Source organism: Habropoda laboriosa, unplaced genomic scaffold (genome assembly GCF_001263275.1).
Source record: "Habropoda laboriosa isolate 0110345459 unplaced genomic scaffold, ASM126327v1 scaffold176, whole genome shotgun sequence".
Lineage (NCBI taxonomy): Eukaryota > Metazoa > Arthropoda > Insecta > Hymenoptera > Apidae > Habropoda > Habropoda laboriosa.
This window is the reverse complement of record NW_017100321.1, coordinates 1,059,984-1,079,833: the sequence shown is the minus strand read 5'-3', so window position 1 is coordinate 1,079,833 and position 19,850 is coordinate 1,059,984. Positions and strand designations below refer to the sequence as shown.

General features: G+C 32.2%; 2 protein-coding genes across 2 annotated transcripts; both read right to left on the bottom strand.

Moving 5' to 3' along the window:
- Positions 1–928: 928 nt before the first annotated feature.
- On the bottom strand, positions 929–14,429 carry LOC108574263 (ATP-binding cassette sub-family G member 4). The gene is made up of 13 exons (XM_017936822.1): positions 14,259–14,429; positions 5,934–6,183; positions 4,652–4,835; positions 3,643–3,766; positions 3,166–3,311; positions 2,878–3,001; positions 2,643–2,757; positions 2,452–2,580; positions 2,188–2,309; positions 1,824–1,992; positions 1,496–1,752; positions 1,233–1,366; positions 929–1,148 (listed from the first exon to the last, which is right to left on the bottom strand). The coding sequence occupies exons 2-13, from the start codon at positions 6,115–6,117 to the stop codon at positions 929–931; spliced, it is 1,908 nt and encodes a 635-aa protein (XP_017792311.1). The 5' UTR covers positions 6,118–6,183; positions 14,259–14,429.
- Positions 14,430–17,109: 2,680 nt separating this feature from the next.
- On the bottom strand, positions 17,110–18,707 carry LOC108574278 (60S ribosomal protein L9). Its single transcript, XM_017936838.1, has 4 exons — positions 18,686–18,707; positions 17,842–17,980; positions 17,311–17,638; positions 17,110–17,216 (listed from the first exon to the last, which is right to left on the bottom strand). Exons 2-4 carry the CDS (start codon positions 17,977–17,979, stop codon positions 17,110–17,112), a joined length of 573 nt encoding a protein of 190 aa, XP_017792327.1. The 5' UTR covers position 17,980; positions 18,686–18,707.
- Between the last annotated feature and the right edge of the window lie 1,143 nt (positions 18,708–19,850).

Here is a 19,850-nt window from a genome sequence, read left to right as displayed (position 1 = left end):
ATCGCAACAAGGGATTACCACAAGTTCGACAAACACATGATCTCAGTAATATTAATCCTGTTGCGCTGCATGGTAAATTATCGGGATTGCGAGTCCAAAATATTTCCGTAAATATTAATTCCTCGTGTAGATCAATACTAAAGACATAAGAAAGTTAACAATTACAAAGGAGAAAATTGTAAAAAAATTAATGTCATAAGTTACAAAAAGTATGCACAGTATATAACTGGAAATCACAAATTTCTTCCTTTGTTTTATAAATTTACGATATCTAAACGTATACTTGCATTGATAATTGACTTTCATTGAGCAATTTTCAAATATTACGATTTAACTTCCGAAAACACCATTTCGGAAAGTAGATATCATTTCAGATATATACTTAATGTACAATATAACAATGTATTCCTTTACATTCATTAACTTTTCGTGGTAAAATTATTAACCTTACTAAAAAAAAGTTACTTTACTGCAATATTACATTCGACCAAGAAAGATTAACGCAGCGATATTAGTTTTAAAATGAAAAAATTCCAGTTATCCAAGGTTGGCTTACTGAAGAAAAAATACTACCCGAAAATTTTGCATTGCTTCACATTAAAATCTTAATCTCTCTCTGTCATCTCAAATTCTTCTATATCTACATTCATTTTCTGGTAAATTCGTGAGAATTTTCATTCATTGTTTGCTCAACAATCGTATCACTGGTGCCTAAGGGCTCATCCTGATATTTATTTCGCCATGGGACGCTATCCTATAATGAACATACTTCCGATAGCAGATAAAACGAGGAATCGTTTTCTGCTTCCCTTTTGTGCAACGTTTAATCGCTGAACAGCAACCGTTTATCAATCACGATATGAAACGGAGTCAAAAGACGAGCTTTGAGGAACGTTTTACAGTGGATCATCGTACAATTTTGCCCGACTTATCGTACGGATACAATTTTCCACCTAAGGAGAAGATAAGCGGCGAGCCGCGTTATGATAAGTATCGTGATCAGGGCCACGATATCATTCCAAAACTGTTCACCGTCCATAGCAATATCAGAAAGAAATTTCGTTGGATATCTGTAATGGCAATACAGGTTGTTCTTTTCTTTGCAAGCTAATACTGGTCGATCGTATCCATATATAGCACTGATGAATCTATGAATTTATAATAAAATTCACTTAAAAATAAATTACAATTTAATAACGGAAATATTCGTATAACAATACAAAATACATTACCCTTCCAAACCATATCGCAAGAAACTAACATATGTACCCCATTTCAGATAACTTGGTATATCACGTAATGAGACGCCAAATCCGGCAAACATCATTAACGGTACAGACAAAGTTGGTCCTATGAAGGTTCCATTCTAGAATTTCGATAAACATTCTCTGTTTTAGTTTCTCTTATCTATGCCGTCAAGTGGTCACTTTAAATATCTTCCAATCACGAAATGTTGTCAATTTTGTTATGATTAGTAAGACAAAAATATACTCACCACTACATCAAATACTGCTCCAATCATAAGACCAGTCCCTTGACCTATAAAAGATACTAACAAGCTAATCGAGAAAAACATGAGAAATCGTGCGATCTCTAACGGCTGAGACGTGATGAAATATACTATCAAAGTAAAAACTAGACAGCAGAATATCGAAATTGGCAAGTCCACTAACGTTATGGCCGTGTAAAACGCTTTTAAACTGTACCATCTATTGAAGTGTTCTTTCGATAGGATGCTCATCTGCATTGGAACTGAAAAAGTATACACGTTAAGATTGAAAATAATTAAATTGGACATTTGAATTGTGGAAAGTTTTACTTACAAGTAACTACCGTGAGCATCATTGTGGTCGTCATGTGATGTATGAGAATGGAAAACAGAAGATTATAATTATCTAAAACTTTACCACCGTCCGTGCCAGTTTTAAGGAAGACCGACCCGAGCATAAAGCCCACGGATATGTTGACTAGGATTCGTAAGTGTGTTAGCGTCTAAAAAAAAGTCAATTAGGGGGAAACAATTAATATGCAAATTGTCAATATGTTAATAAAAAACAATTATATAGAAGCAAAGAAATAGGAAGCAATTTACTATTTTTTAAACAACACTATAAATGTGTTTCAACAGATAATACTGATCAACATAGTTAAAACGTATTAAACACTATACATCTCACTTTAACTTACAGTGTCTCTCTTACACATTACATAGCCCCTTCCCATTAAAATTTTTATCTGATGCATCAACGAAGTCGCTTGCAGGCTTTTTGTACCACATGAATTTGTGCTTTTTCTAAGGGGATGTAATGCTGCAAAATAATATGCATTATATAAGAATCATAATTAAACGACAGGCAAAGAAAATCATAATTACCAACCATGATTTAATTTGTATATAACATGATTATTGATATTTCACCTTAATCTTTTACACAATGTTAATGGACGTACCTCTTAAGCCTTTCGCATCTATTAGATTGTCAGGATTCTCAAACCATTGCAAATTTTTGCCATTTTCCGAGCCTGATATTAATAACGATAGCTTATCCTCTCCATACTCGCCGCAAGCCAATTCAATTACTGCAGAAAATAAAAAATGAAACAAAAACTCTCAATTCTTAGACTTAGAAATAAATACATACTATAATCTGCTGGATTGTGGTACATAGGGCATGGTAATTTAATGTTCTCCAAATAAGGTATTAATTGGTTAGTTGCACCGTGGAACAAACATTCTCCTTTTGCTAGTACATAAACCTGTAATGTTAAATATAAAAATAATTAATTCAAAATCCAATTTTTTTAAATTGTTAATGTTGTAGCACAAGCAACAAATGTATTACGCAAATCATGTGCATTATAAACAGTATCTTGTACCAGATCAAACAGCTGGAACAAAGAGGCGCTAGGCTGATGAATAGTACAAACAATTGTTCTTCCTTGCCGTGCGAGTAGTTTCAGCAAGTTCACCACTTGCATACACGATGAACTGTCAAGACCCCTAAAAATGATCATACACTGTTACATATACCATGATATAATTCCACGATAATAATTTAAACAACGATACGTCACCAGCGATACGCATTCATATTCGCATTAATCGTAAATCAAGGTTTATGATCACAGTCTAAGGATATCTTTCCTCTGTACATTTACACTTACGTCGTTGGTTCGTCGAGAAACATAACGGTTGGATTATTAACTAACTCCAAGGCAATAGACAGTCTCTTCCTTTGACCGCCGCTTAATCTTTCCGTTCGCGTGGTCATATGATCGTACAAACCCAAAGTAGTAAGAATTTCTTCAATCTGGAATATGTAATTTTATCCTCTATATTTTTAGAACATATTTTTTTCTTTTATGCAAACGAGTATGATAATTTAAAACAATGAGGAAATTAATGATGGAGGACCATTCTAGAGTTTTATTAATATTTCATTACAGGTAACAGAAACCTTGAAAAATAAACGGATGGAACTTTTTAAGTTCAAGTTACCATAAAAAATATTCAACTGTTTTCTCATGTTCGTTAGCAGTACTCTTTTATTTTATCAAGCTCTCATGTTGTAATTGGCCAGCTGTACAATTCAAAATACTTAGATCTTGATAATCGATCACGTGGAACGAACCATTACTTACTATCGTTTCCTTTTCGTATCTGGAAGTATTCGTGGGAAGCTTGAGGTCAGCGGCAACCTTCATGTTTTCGATGACCGTTAACAGTGGTTCTAAACGGTCATCCTGCGTAATGTAGGCACTGCATCTGTGGCGATTATGCGAAACAGATCAAAACGGTCAGATATAAAAACACACAGCGTATATATATGATTTAATTACAAGCCGTTGTATAAATTGGGTCGTTCATTCATTAATAATAAACATACAGGATGATTCTAAAGTGCATAACAAAAGCAACCTTTATGCTTCATTGTGACAAAATTTTGCATAAAGAGTTTAAAAATAGTAATGAAAAAGAAACCCTCTTTACAATGAGCATACATTGTCGATAAAATTTAATGATCCATAAAATTCCAACATGAAGTTTTCATTGCCACCTTCAATGGTATAGTCGATGGAAGAAATATAGTATGGTCGTTAATTAAAATAGCGGCACTGATTGATGCAGTGACACCCAAGATTGTGCAGCATTTTACTTCTTTCAATTGAGACTGAATCAAAGTTAAAGCATATTTCATGTGACCCTGATTGAAGTTTCAGGCCATCTTCTCAGATTTCTATTAATTAGCTTGTCAGTATGCTGTAACATGTACTGAAATATTAATCAGGCGTTAAACAACAATTTAACGGAGATAAGGAAATCGAACTTTGTTCAGGTACGTTCGATATCAACTTGAAATTAATTCTTCCATTGCAATATTGTTTAAAAAATTTTAAATATCATTTCACAAATAACGCACGGCGTTAATTTACGATCTCACTATGTTGCTTCCATCAACTGTACATTCGAGTTTCATTTGGTATAGTAAACTCAAACTTTGGACACCTGACCCATCTTATGACCTTGCCATATTTCTTCCACTGACTATACTCAAAACAAAACCAAGCATTGTCACGTGTGAATCTCCAGCTATGTGGAATACTATAACGCAGCTTCATGGCAAACAATTTCCAGCGAAATGAAACTCACTTTCGAAAAGAATTCATCTGTCGAAGTCGTCCGTTTATGTACACGTTCCCATTCACGCCGGTTATCCTGAATCCCGACAGGATATCCAACAAGGTTGACTTCCCTGCCCCGGATGGGCCCATTAAGGCGATTAACTGTTTCGCTGGAAGCCTTCCATTGATTCCGTGTAATATCTCCTTTTGACCTGCAACACGTCTCATTGTAATTTGAAATACCCTTATGTGATCTTTGATTATTGTCAAGAAGAAAGTATCGCGAGGCATATGTATATTCGTCGAAATGAACTCTTCCAACTCTTGTCAGATAATGCCTGTGAAATTACAATCTGACCTTGATAAAGAGTACCTTTCATTGATGCGATGTTAATACATATAATTGACAAACTTATGCAATAAATAAAAAAAAACACGAGATATTAGTAACAAACATTTTACACGGTAGAATTATATACATACATACAGGAGGTCTCACTTATAATGAAGTAGAAAAGAAGATTTACGGTTCCAAGATGTGCATCTAGTGACGATAAAAATATATTCCTGCAAGGTCATACATACATTTTGGACGTTAACATCTAACGTTACGACCTTAAAGTGACCTTGAACAATAAAAGAAAAGATGTCGATGACCTACATTCAAGATGGCTTCACTTTAAACTCCTCTTAATCATTTTTTCTTATTTTCATTAACAGCGGTAATGATTTAGATGTTCGTTATAAGTGAGACACCCCATATTTGCCGATGATTATAAAAGTGGTTTGTTAAAAATCTAAAAAAAATTTCATTTATCACATAATTTGTGTTGCACCATTTTTTCATAGAAAATAGCAAGTATTACGTGAAATGTTTTATTAAAAGAAAATCTAATTATCTCAAAATGAAAAATACATAAATTATATGTAGGCTACTTTCAATGTAAATTATTATGCACAATAGTAAATGTACAGAGTTGGTTATAAAATTACATCAACGAAACCAGAGCAATTTTCTGTATCTTTCAACTTTCAAGATTTTACAAGCTTGCATCCTGCTAGGTACAGTCATCCTCAGCTCATTTCACTCGAATAGACTTTTTCTCGCGTTCAAATTATATTCCTGTTCTCTCATCCGTGCAAGGACGGACGGAACTGCTTCACAAACTCCTCCAACACCCATGAACTTCTTCAGTGTGTGGACTCTTGCTTGAGAAAACCAGTAATCCTCGAGAACCTGGCACAAATGGAAGGAAAAAGAAAGGGGAGAGGAAACGTGCAAGCACCGAGAGAAGCAAAAGGGAACTGACCTTTTCTACAGCCAAGCGACACCGTGTACGTGATATTCTCGAAGATGATATCGATAGTGTCCGCTGCTTCAGTTTTCATGAAACCTCCGTGACTCCGTGTATTCCCCACCTTCATAGACGGTTGTTTCACCGCACTATAAATCTGCCAACCAGCCGTGTCCGTCTCTGGCATTTGTACTTCCATCGTTGAATGTTCCGTGCTAGCTGCTCAAGCAATTTTGTTGCACACAGGCGAGGAAACACCGCAAGACTGCAACCAAGAAGGAACAGGAATCATTTTTAAACACGAGCAACATGTAATATTTATAATTAATCGTTTTTATATTTATTAAAATAACGAGTTTCTAAGGAATTTGCGCGGATTTCATCTATAATAAATTAATTGAGTGAACAAGGTCAGTGGGAAATGTACCCTCGTTCAATTCACTATCTATTCCCACTATATTACCCGTCTACCCCATCACTAAACAATTTATCCCCACTACTTCACTGTCTGGTGTCTTTTTACCTCAAGTTTATTTCATTCTTAATTGTGCTTCGTACATAAAAACTGCATATTTCGCAAAATAAGTAATATTTAAGAAAAAACTGACTATAATTGTAAACAGGAAAACCTTGAAATATTAATGAGAATTTTCAAATGAGTCGTCGATTAATGTCTCATAGGTGTTCGTGTAATTCGTTACACTACGTATAATCCATGGACCTACGCAATAGGTTTCGAGATACCACCATTTTTGAGTCAAGGTCAACACTAGGTTAAACTCTAAGACGATTTTTGATTTTATGGAATAAAGACGAAGATTCCTACATCGAATTGTACTAAATATAATGACCATAGACACGAACATTCATAATCATTAAGCAAACGAATATCCAGAAGTTAATAAATCAAATCTGTCGAATTTTTTATTCGATATAAATGATACTGAAATGCAGTTCAAGGTTGCGTAAATTTTACGATCAAATATAATTGCCCATAATCCAATAAATAACGCGTGCGATTAACATATTTGAATAAAGGTGAACATTTACCTAAATAAATGGCTCCGTAGATTTGTTTCGCCATATGACAAATGAAAGAAATGAATTTACATAAGAGATTTAACTTTCCTACTTAATAACGAAATAGACATTACGAAAAAAACGATGTAGATCTCTGTAGATGGTAGACTTGCGCGGAGTGTTTAGAAATGATTAAGTATACTAATCCAAAGATTGAAACGTTTTAAAATATAAAACGTGCTAAAATTTTTTGTAATTTCAAAATATAGAGTCCACTTTTCAAAAGATAAGCACTGCTTATGTGTCAGACGATAATTTTCCGAACAGATGCGACACTTATCACTTGTCACTATTGCGACACGATCTATATGGAACGCAAGATCTAATTAGTCAGCAGTTTCCGGATGCTGTCGATTTTTTTCACATATTTTGCCCCACTGATGAAACCCACAAAACCAGTTTCAATATTTATCACTCTTAACATCGATGTACGTACGTAACATGATTAACACACAATAACATACATCGCCACAAGAAGCCAAAATAAATATAAAAAGATTGATTCACCATGGACACCTGTTGTTCTTGATTTTACAAAGTACATACTGAACACAGCCATTACCAAAGCCATTACCAAAAAAGCGTTAATGACTTTACCGACTCAACATGCGAACCAATTCTTTTTACCGATGTCAGTTAAATCGTGCAAAACAGTCGATGGTGAAATTCAATTCAATTCAATTTGATAGTAATCTAACGAAAGCACAGCGTTGATCAGCGATTAGATTAGATTAACGAATCTATGATCATAAAAGGTAAATGTTACTGGACTTAGAACTTTCTGTTCGCATTTCATCGAAACACGTGCACACGGATTACGTCACTCGAACAAAAAAAGAGAGATGAGCACGAGGAATATATTGGAGATTCCCTCTGATTATTATAACGGAATATTTAATTTGCTTATAAATAATGGCTCCGCAAATAGCGAGGGGAATATCCTGGGGGATATCCTGTTGCAATGAAATTCCTGATTTTTCCGTAAAGTTTTTAGTCGTAATGATCCCATGGGTAACAGTAGTGATATTGATTTACTCAGTAATCGTAAACATATTTCGAGAGTTATTAGTGGATGGAGATTACAAAATTTCGTGGAGAAAGGAAACAATGTTGTAAGTGGGTAATTATTCGTAAAAGATTCAAATATACTGTATAATCGAAAAGAAATAACGGTCATTCGTGTGTTGTTTAAAAGGATAACACGTGCTGATAGTCCAAAGTTCGTGTAGCGAGAAGAAACGGTGCGAAACACGAGATATCCTCGTTTCTATTACATGATTAGCCGAGAAACAACAAAAACGTGTATATTACCAAGAAATGTTCACTGAAGACCGATACTACCAAGAAAGAAATAATCGAAACGTGAACAGTCATTGAGTATAACGAATTCAATGCAAAAACATCGTTTATATTTAAATTGTATATATGTACATTGTACTGATTGTGTAAATTGTACAAAAAGGTATTAATTTTTCTTAGCGTAAAATGTTAAAGCAACTTTCTTTTTTTTTTTTTTTTTTCAAATAAATTACATACTTTTGTATGAAAATATAAAAAGTTGATAAGTTATGATGGAAATCTTGACGATGATAAATACGTTTCAATCAAACACGAACATGCAACGTAACTCAATATTTTATATTTTTTGTTGATTTATTGATTTCAAATTAATTTTACAAATCAACGATGTAACTTTTCCATTTACTAACATAGATATAATTTTTCATTCTTCATGTTCACAAATTGAAAGTTCATAAATAATTTTCACCTATAACAGATGCGTACACAGAAAAAGAAAAAAACGGCGCATGTGCAGCACCCGCTAAGGGGGCATTAACGACATTGAAACAGTTGATCGTGGAGCAAACTTCCTCGTGGAGCAAAGAGAACAAAGTGGCCTATCTTCGTGGCGATAACCGTAATCTTGTTTATGGTATTAAATGACGATCATTGTTTCAGAAAGTTCAACCAAACTCTAATAATGTCCGTCAGTTTTGTTTGGAACTCTAGTAACTTGTTCACATTAATAAAAATGTTTCTAACCAGTAAAAGGTGGTTAATTTGATTTGAAAGAGGAGGAAGTGGGAGTGAGGTAAATTTAATAAAAACATTTCACATGTATAAATTACTACACAATTACAATATGAAAGAATAAATATTAACACGTGGTTTCTTATCACAAAGATGTCAAGTAAAATACAAATACGAGAAGTTAATCCTACCATGCGGAAAATTAATTGCACACATTTTCAAGTGGTTCATTCCTGAAACAATAATGATGAGTTATAATGATTGGTCGAAGTACATCACAAATCTTATCGCGTGAAATGAATCAACAATGAAAGTCCAACGGAGATCATTAGAGATCCAAGCGGTTACTTACCAGAAACAGTATAAATTCAAGTTCAGTGCTTATTATTCTTAACACTCCACATTTGTATGCCTCGTAACAAATCTTAGAAGTCGATTGATGATAGATTTACGATTGGCGACAGAATTATTTTCCGACAATTTTGCATATATGTTCGCAACTCTGTGTAACAAGCAAAACATAAGTTTCAGATTGTTAACCGATTCTTACTTTTTATCTGCTAATTTACCTTAATTACAGACATCTTAATACAATAAGCATAATTTATTGCTTGCATATTTCTTTTACAGATTAAAAACTGGAAATACGTCAAATGGGTACAAAGTTGTGTTGCAAGGTATTGCAAAATAAACCGGCTTACGATTTCGATTTCCTTTTTATAAGAATTTATCGATCCTTATCTAACGATTATTAACCACCATTTTCCACCAAAGTTTACATAACATTGCACTTATTATGTACATCGTACTTTCGTCGGGGTCATCAGAACGAACACGAAGCTGAACGACAAGGGATACATACAGAAGACAACTCAGGAATACCATCATAACAAATCTTTGTGATTCATGGTCCAAAAACAGCCAGATCCGCGGTAACTCTTACTAACGTGTGTAGGTGTGTGTATATATGTTGTTCGCGCATTCTGGGACAATGTAACTGCATCGTATTGTTCGTACACGGATTTAAATAATTACTTTATATAATTGAAAAAATTATCTTCATATTCAATTAAACGGAAAAGTATCGAGTATAAATTAAAAAGAATATAACCTACATTTACAAGCTTTAATAGACGTAATTTGCAACTTTTTTTATCATCGTTTACACGATTAAATGAATTATGATTTCTTATAAAATAAATTCTCTTTTCATTCTCATTAAGGAAATGATTAATTGTACGGTTTGGAAAAAAAATCAGCATCCGCGTACGAAGTTCGAAGTTTCATTATCGAGCTTACTCATCAACTGGTTCCATGTGTTCACTGATATTTACCACGTTAGTCACCATGAAGAATTTTACTCGAGCTGTCCGCTTTTGTTCCTTATATTAGCCCCCCTCTTCGACGCGTAATTTCCATATTTACAAAAACAGCAGAGTGAGAAAAAAGAAACGTAATTAATCGCGATCAAATGTGTACATATTATTAAGGACCATTAGCTTAATTTTGCGAAAGATAAATGCTGAATTGGATTATTCATTAGCACACTTCATATTTAAATATTAATCATTTTTTTTTGGAACATGTAAATGTTGACAAATGTTGACACAAACATTTTCTCACTAACAGTTATGTTGGGTTCAATGACGTTAACCGCGCACTTTGACGATATTAGAGATAAAGTGCGCGTTAATAATTCGTTTCGGTACCCACTGTTATCCTATCATGTAGAAATAAGAAAAAATCATGCAACATATTAGAATTTCAATCATGATTTATTTATTAACACACGCTTATACACATACATTTGTTTTTATATCTGTATAGTAGATAAACGAGATTAACGAGTGAAACACACAACAGAAAGTTGTAGATTTTCAATCGACCTTTAAAACTTAGAAACAAGCGGAAGAAGCGAGTAATTGTTAATATACTTGATGAATAAATGGACTTTAAACAGAGGAAATGAACGAAGAAGGCAAGGTGAGAAGAAATCATGTCAAATCACTTATTAAGATTTCTTGTTGCTTCTTCTTTTTATTATAGATGATAATTTAACGATCGTTCAACGGTATTGTTGGTGATAACGATTAAGAGAAATCGATTTGCAAAGATGTGTTTCTTTGGAAACGATTTACGCAAGTGAAGAAAAACGTCAGAGGTAACACGTGAAAAGATTACTCGCGTTATTGACAAGAGGACTCTTTTCCGCTTTAAATAATCCAATCTAAAAAAGGTCAAGTAAATAAAATAATGTTAAAAGTGCATTATTGCTGGCTTACCAAGTAAGAAAGTGTATGGAAAGTGAACACAGAATTTATCATGAGGGTACTTTCACTATGAGACAATATAAATCGTTATAATGATGCGTATGAATTATGAGAGACACAACGAAAGCAGTCAAATCATTTCCTGAAACGGTGATAGTGTTTCTGTGAATAAAATATTCTTTTGCAAGGCACGCTTATTAAAACCAAATAACTTATTATAGAGCGGAAATGTACCAATAATTAAACGCCTTTTACACTATCGATTACGACAATAACGAATGTAACGATCATAATGATTGGCATTTACATCCTATCATTGAATAATATGTAACACTTGTACAGATCTTCATTTGATACAATTAGAATTATATGAAAATTAGCGCAATAACCTAACAACGATTTAGTGAGTATTGCACAAAGGAACACTGACACAATGAATACTAGCTAATAAGTATGGTTATCAAAACATAAACACATACATAAATGCTATTTAAAGATGTTTAAAGATGTCAACACGAAACAGCAATCATAGATAAGAAGTTTACATGAGAAATGTCAATTTATATGTATTTAGAATTAATCTTTATTAGTGCTTCTTTTGTGGCAACCGTTTGAATCATTAAAAACCGATAACGTTAAATAAGAACAGAATAAGACATAATAATAAAAAGTAATGAAAATGATGCAAATCTGTGTGATAAGTAGATGTAAAGAAAGCAATTCAGATAGTAACAGTAAGTGATGCAAGTCAATGTTTGTAGCTCCGTTAAAGTGTAAATATAAACATTCAGCGTATAATGTCACGATATTGTTTATATTTACATCGAGTCCTTGGAAAGTTTATGTTTCTCTGCGTTGATCAGATACATCAGTTTCGTGAAAAATGTTTTCGTGGGCAACAGGTAGTTATTGAAATTTCTTGTACATGCTCCATATCAAACAATAAATATCCTGAAAATGTTTTTCTTAAATATTTATCATTTAAAATTTTAATTGAAGATAAAAAAAATCTGCAGATACCATCGTTATCTGAAAATATTCAGCTATCGTGTCTTAAGTGCTCTATTTTGTATGTATAATTTGTATAATAGGTGGGGGGTCACTTAATGAATTCCTTCGACTGCGCATACACTTATAATTGAGTCATTCCTTATCAACTGATTGAGTAGTGGTACTGAACTATTTTATTTTCCTCTCGAAAAGTAATTCTTTCACCATCAAACTGGAAATATCTAAATCCATTCGATTATCTATATAGTCTTCTAAAGAACGTCACCATACGATAAAATTTCGTAATTACGAAAAACAAATGAAACTGTGCTGCGTTCCAGCGGAGTTTTTAATATCTATTTAGATTGTATCCCTCTTTTAAATGTTTCCTTGATAACACAGAGTGATTAATAACATCGCAACAGCATGCACGCAGTACGCGATACGCGCAAAGTTCAATCGGTCATTTTACGTGAATTCTAGCGAGGGATATCGATGTCGATATTTTCGAACTGATTTTTTCGCTCGATACGCGCAATTGCAAACGAATTGTTTCATTTCCAAATAATCATAATCTAGAATTAATAATAATCATTTTTATGGTATTGCTATCCTACGTAAAAATTGACCTGTTGCTGGTACGAACGTACTAACTTCAAATTTTTGTAACATGAGACGACTCAAGTATCAAAACATTGCCGGCCGTTATTTTCAAGCTAAACCGTATCCAGTACTTCTTTTCCCAGAAGTGAAGTCAACCGTTTACACAAATCGATTTCCCTATAGCTTTTTCTTCTTGCATAAAACACATCCTGCAACATAAGACGTTGAAGTTGCTACATCGATATTATGTTCGATACATTTTCGAATTTTATCGACTATGCAATCGAGAATTTTCCGAATTTCACTTCGCGTGGTTTCTATGTCGGTCACTGCACATGCCAGATGCAATTGTACTCGCTTGAAATCCGAGATGACGGTGCGATCTCCGTCGACATCCTCAAAAGGTATTAGGAAGTGGGACAGCATGAGTAGTGGTACGGAATTATTTTAAACATTATTCAACATCAATGATTACTTTTTTGTAAAATATTTTTAAATGATTTTTAAAGGAATTTTAATAAATTGTTGGAATCTGTTGAACTGCAACAGTACCGATTAATATATTCTTTTTTTTTTTTTTCGAATATTCTCAGAATTCTTTAGTTTGTAGAAAGTTGGCTAGAATTTTGCGAAAAAGAGATAGACAGATAAAACTGAGTATCTGTTACAGCATAAGGCCATTCACACTGCACTTTTTGCAGTGAAAGCACTAGCGAAATTTAGTCGCGCAATGCACGATGGTTTTTACTTGCCTTCAAGCAAATCCAATTTCTTCGTATTCCCTTTTTGGTCAGTTTTCAACCTTCAGTACTAGTTAAGGTTGTTATCGAAAGATTAAAAGTGTAAATTACTCTCGAAACTTGAAGTTCATTCAGACAGTATCACTTTGTAAAAGAATTTTAAACGGAATTCGATCATTCCAGATCGTGTGAATCTTGTGCACGTAATATGTAATTTACTCATATATACCAAATGTTTCATGTCATTCATTATTACTGACTGACGTTTAGAAGTTACGCCTAATTTGAAATTAGTATTTCTACAGAATGTCTATATCTTACAACGTATAATTTTCTATTTAAAAAAGGAATATCGAACCATCATTTTTGTTGACAAAAAGGGTAACAGTTATGAAATTAATTACACTAAAAATAGCACAGTAGTCTTACAAGTAATAAATTACACGATCCTATTAAACGTCACATTTGCTCTAACGAAGATGCACTCTAATAGAAATTAATATATTATTTCCATAATTGTCGACATGTATATCAATCTTTAATAAAAATAATGGAAACAGAAACAGCGTATCCATGCGTACACTGTGCTTATCATCTCGAATTAAACATCATATATACGTACTTACCGCGTTGAGGGTAAAAAGAAGCGGTTCCCGTACCGTTCCTCTCAGGATTTCCACCAAGTATATTTTAATGTAGCAGCTCTTTTACGGTTAATTCAACGAATATTCTCATTCGCGTGCGTTCAAACGGCCTGTGTCGGTTCGAACGCGAGCTTATAGCTACAAAAGCGCGGGCAAAAGTGTCCCAGACATGTCTACTTACGCGAAAATTCACTACGACGCCGTAGAGCGCGTAACATGCACAAGAACCGAACCGCTTACTACCGTCGATCGAATACTACACTCAACACGCATGTTCTCCCTTTACTGCCTCCCTCTATCAGGGTTTTATTCCCCTCACTACTCGACCACCGATCGAGAACATTTCGCCCCCTCTCTTTTTCTATTTGACGCGACGATCTCCTCAATCTGATGTCTTATACCTGAGTGCTCCTTTTTCTTCTCGATTTATTTTGTAAGTAAACTCGATGATTCTCTTTTCATTTCGATCGATATCGATCGACTAGATGCAGAGCATGGTTAAGGAAGATTACTATATTCTGAGGGGATGTTGTTACTGTAAAGTATATGAATTATAGTAAAAAGGATACAACGCGTAAAAGCACTTGCTTCTAGAACGTTTATGTGCATTTTTTGCATGTACCTCGCGGCAATTTAATTGATATATGACAGTATTAAGACGTTAGTAATTATTGAAAACGATTTCTTGAAAATGAAACCTAATTCTTTATACATGAAATAATCTTTCATTTATTAGGTTATATACATATTAAATCAAATTATTGGTAAACTTATATAACGAAATATATGATTTTTATTTGAAACATTTATTGAAGATGTATATCTACCGGAAAATAATTATTTTCGAATAGAATTAGAATGGCGCCTAACTATAGGCAAAATGTGCTGCTCTTACTCTGCCCCTCTCTTTTGCGCCTACGTTATACTCTATGTCTTCGGTGTGTTAGGAAATGATTAATCATAGGAAAGGATATTATTATTTTGAAATGATCAGAAATTTAAAAAAACATTAAAACATTATAAATTGATGCACAGTGGCAATTAACATTTTCAAATAACAACTTAATTCACCATTGAGGAATTAAACTTAAGGTTTTCTGTTTTATTTGATATTTAATTAATCGAGACAAGACTTAAAAAAAAACATGAATACATTCAAGATCTGTTTCTTATAATTGTGCATTTTTTTGATTACACGTTTGTATATCGTACTGTTCCGTGTGCATAACTATCCTGATAACTTTATCATTCAGTTTTTTTAATTCCATTTGATACTTTTCTGTACGTTAAACGCGAATTTCTTTACTAGTTGCATCTTATTAGATAATATTCAATGCATAAGTTTACGTAATATTTCCATTAGATACTGTTTTCATGATATTTTTTCATTTTTTAATTTTATTTCACGATATTTTGTGGAAAATTAATTTTCTATTTGAATTATAATAGAAGCAAGAACAGGGTATATACGGAACTGAAGAAAGTGCAAATTGATTATAGATGAAATAGAAACTGTGCCATCGTTCGAGTTCAAGCACATAAAGCAAGTTTATCACTGATTTCAATGAACTTGGAAACTTATGTAGATGAAGCAAAAGGTATAGAGGAATTATTCCATTTCTTTTTTAATAAGTATTATATTTTAAAAAATGATCTAAAAAAATTCATACTCATATAAATTCATAATTACGAAATTCTTTTGTCCGTCTGTTATTAAAATGTCTATTTATCAATGTATTCGTTGTAATTATCGACTAAAAATTATAGTTTTCTCTTATTTGCAAAAACAATTTTTGCAGACCTACGATTATTATTAATTAATACAAAATCCGAAAAAAAGCAAGGCAAAGTCGATATACGTTAGTATAATGTACTTCCACATTTTAAGTACGGCTTTTAAACAATCTTATCAGGACGAGGTACAAAGGTACCTTCTTGATTAAAATGAATCATTGAAACGTTATGTTTTTCATTTCAACAATAGCAAGGGAACCGTGATAGATCGAAGATTTAAGTTCTATCCAGAGATTGCATTAAACGAGTTATTTAAAGGTTTTGAGTATCTTGATATGTATGTAAAGGGTACCACAAACTCGTACTAGTCAATCATTGTTATCATTATCTTTTATCCAAATTATCTTGTTATATAAATTAATATACGTGTAATGAAACTATTTGTGCTGACGTTTATTGGACGTTATTACTTATGCGTATTGAATCTATATTTCATGTATTAGATTTATTATTGCTTTATTAAATATGAAATCAAATAGAGTATGCAACTAAGTGTCAATGGGCCTCTATCATACAAGAGGCCGCAATCACAATGGAGTAGATGATTCAGGATGACCATTGACCCGGCTCCGTGGTACTTATCAAGTTTGCCCCATGTGCTTTTAATATTGCTTTTCTACCGAGAAATGTATTCACGATTTCTACAATGCAATCGCGAAATTAATCACATGTTAATTGCTTAAAATTATGTTTTGCGAGAAATTATCTGCATGTATTAGTACCACTGGATATATACATTACTTCCTGTAAATAATTTGAAATTGTTTAAAAATGCAATCAACCCTCAGTTAATTCGTTTACTGTTTGAATACCTGTAATATTCATCACTGCCTATTAATCTAATTAATAACATTTACATACTTGATAATTTTCTTAAATTACTTCTATATAACTAAACTTCATTAAATCATTTCATGTCACAACTGAGCATGTTCAACAAATTTTTACGTTTAATAAAAAAATAGTAAATTTATTCATAGTATAAGGTCATTAACAAAATACGAATTAATAAAAGTGGCATTTACATTGCGAATAACATTTATTCATCATCTTGTACAACTGTTGTTTTTTCTGACACGTATAGACCATCTAAGAACTTTCTGATATCCTTGTTCTTTACTGTCGTCGATTGCTGTATAAGAGCAGCTATAATGAAAATAATGAATTACAACAACGTTTCATTTGGACTTTCACAGTGCAAACAGAACTTCTTTGGAACAGAATCCAAGTGATAACCTACCAGATCGAGAGACGTCTTCTAAGGAATTGCCTTCTATGATTAATTCATCCTTTTGTTTAGCTGAATTTTTGACAGTCACACCAGATGCCATCTTTACGCGACGAATGTACTTTTCACCCAAGAAATTACGGATTTCAATAACTGTATTATTTTCAGTTATAACACAGTTAATAGGGAAATGAGCATATACAGCTCTCATTTTGTACTGATATCCTTTAGTCACTCCTTTCAACATATTTTCAATGTGGGAGCAAACTGTACGGACAGCTGCTAATTCTTTCTTTGTTCCAAACCATTTCTCCACTTTCAATAACCTTGGACTTACCATCTGAAAGACAAATAATATACATATTTACAAACAATACTACACTGGAAAATCATTTATTTTCAATATTTTATTAATCAGAAACGGATTTATCATTTACTTTAAAAAATGAAGGGGAATCCATATATATCATCACATAAAAACTTAACTTGGCTTTTTTTTGTCAAAAATTACTCAACAATATCGAATTTATTCTGTTTACTTACACGAATATCAAGTGCAAGGTGTTTGAAAGATCGTTTAAGAATACCTCTTGGTCCTTTAACAATAACTAACCGGGACTTGACCGTAACGGTCAATCCTTTAGGTATTTTCACAGTTTGATTGGTTACTATTTGCTTCATCCTGTAACACACCAAAATAATAGTCAAATATTAGTTCAACTTTTGCAATTAATAAGTTACAATTGATTTTATACAATTATTAATTATATAGTAATATGTTTGTTATTTAAATAGGCAAGTATTATTTTTATATGGAAATATGAACATACTGCATTTATTCAGAACTAAGCAAGCTGTTTAACATATTTTGCTCAATACTTCATTTCACAAGCTAACTAAAATACAACACAGATTTAATCAATTTCAGTCAAATGTTTTCACATATAAATTAAAAGTGAACAAAATAAATATTTTGTTGTTACATTTCATATTTCTTTGTATTTATTCTTTTAATAGATAATAAATGTATAGGTTATGTACATGTACCACAATATCACATCAAGTTGTCAAATTAAAAAACTTTGACATAAACACGAAAATTTATTTCACTTTCCACGTTTATAAAATCACTATATTAATCACTCTGAATATAAATATAAGTATTTACAATAATATATTCAATTAAAAACAAATGTTTATGAAAACTAGAAACAAGGTTATATTTCAATACTATCAGAATGATCACTTTTTCCAAAAAATAATACTTAGCCTAGCACAAACACGATACACAGTACTGAATAACACAAATAACACCTTGCAATATTTATTGTATTGCTAGATTGTTTTGGATTTCTCAAAGAATCTCTTATATTCAAGATTTCATTACCTCGTACACGCTACAGGATAACCGGAAAAGACCGAGACGTTGAGAAAGCATGTCTGGTATCTTCTTAAACAAATGAAACTTATAGAGCAGAATATGAAATTTCATTCTAAGTAGTTACATTAGCTCATCCTATAGATGGCACTTTTTAACATTTTATATTTCAGACTATTTCTTTGCATAAAATCATTACTTTACATGAAGAATACAATTGAATAACATAAAATCTTTCTTCATTTGTAATAAAAGTACTTGTATAACGATAAAAAAATGTTTAAATATTATCAAACATGCTTTATAGATAAAATATATTTTTTTCATATACATATTACTAATTTCGTTTTGATATACAAATGTTTTCTTATTATTTCATGTATATTATTTCTTGTATGTTTAAATAATAACTATTATATTTTCAAACAGAAGTATCATGACATTTTAGAAGAAAAATATCTATGATATACCTTTTTCATGATCAAAATATAGAACCAAACTTACGACTGTAAGATGGCCGATTACGTTACTGAAATAGTTAGTCACCACTAGTGTCTTTTGTGTGTGATTTTTCAGATTTTAGTCCCGCGCGTTACTTTAAAGTATATATAAAGCATGAAATACTTATTACACTCAGGAAGAGAAGATTTAAAAATTGACAAAACATTGCAGAAAATATATTTTATTTTTATATATGAAATAAAATTCTTTGGTTACTTTTTGTAAAGAATAAATATTTCAAGTAAATCCCAAAATAACACAACAATTTCAAAATTTCGTAAGTAAATTAAATATATATATGTATACATTTGAAAGTATTACATTTTTCACACAATGATCTTTTACGACAAACAATTTCATTCCATAGTTATTTCATAAAATCAGAAGTAATTTTACTAAATACCCGGAATGATTCAGTACTTTTTCGTATTTATAGTTAGGGAAATATTTATTTTTATTTTTTTAAAGAGAGGAAAATTAACATAATAATGTGTTTAGTATTCGGATGCAAGAAATACATCACCAAAGAACTTATCATAAAGGAACGACCATAAAAGGATATTTTATACTCGAATGTATCAAAGTGAACATGAAGATCTTCCTGAAATTCAATATGCTGAAGTAATATATTGGTAGGATTATTCAAAAAATTATAATTTTTCGAAATATTAAA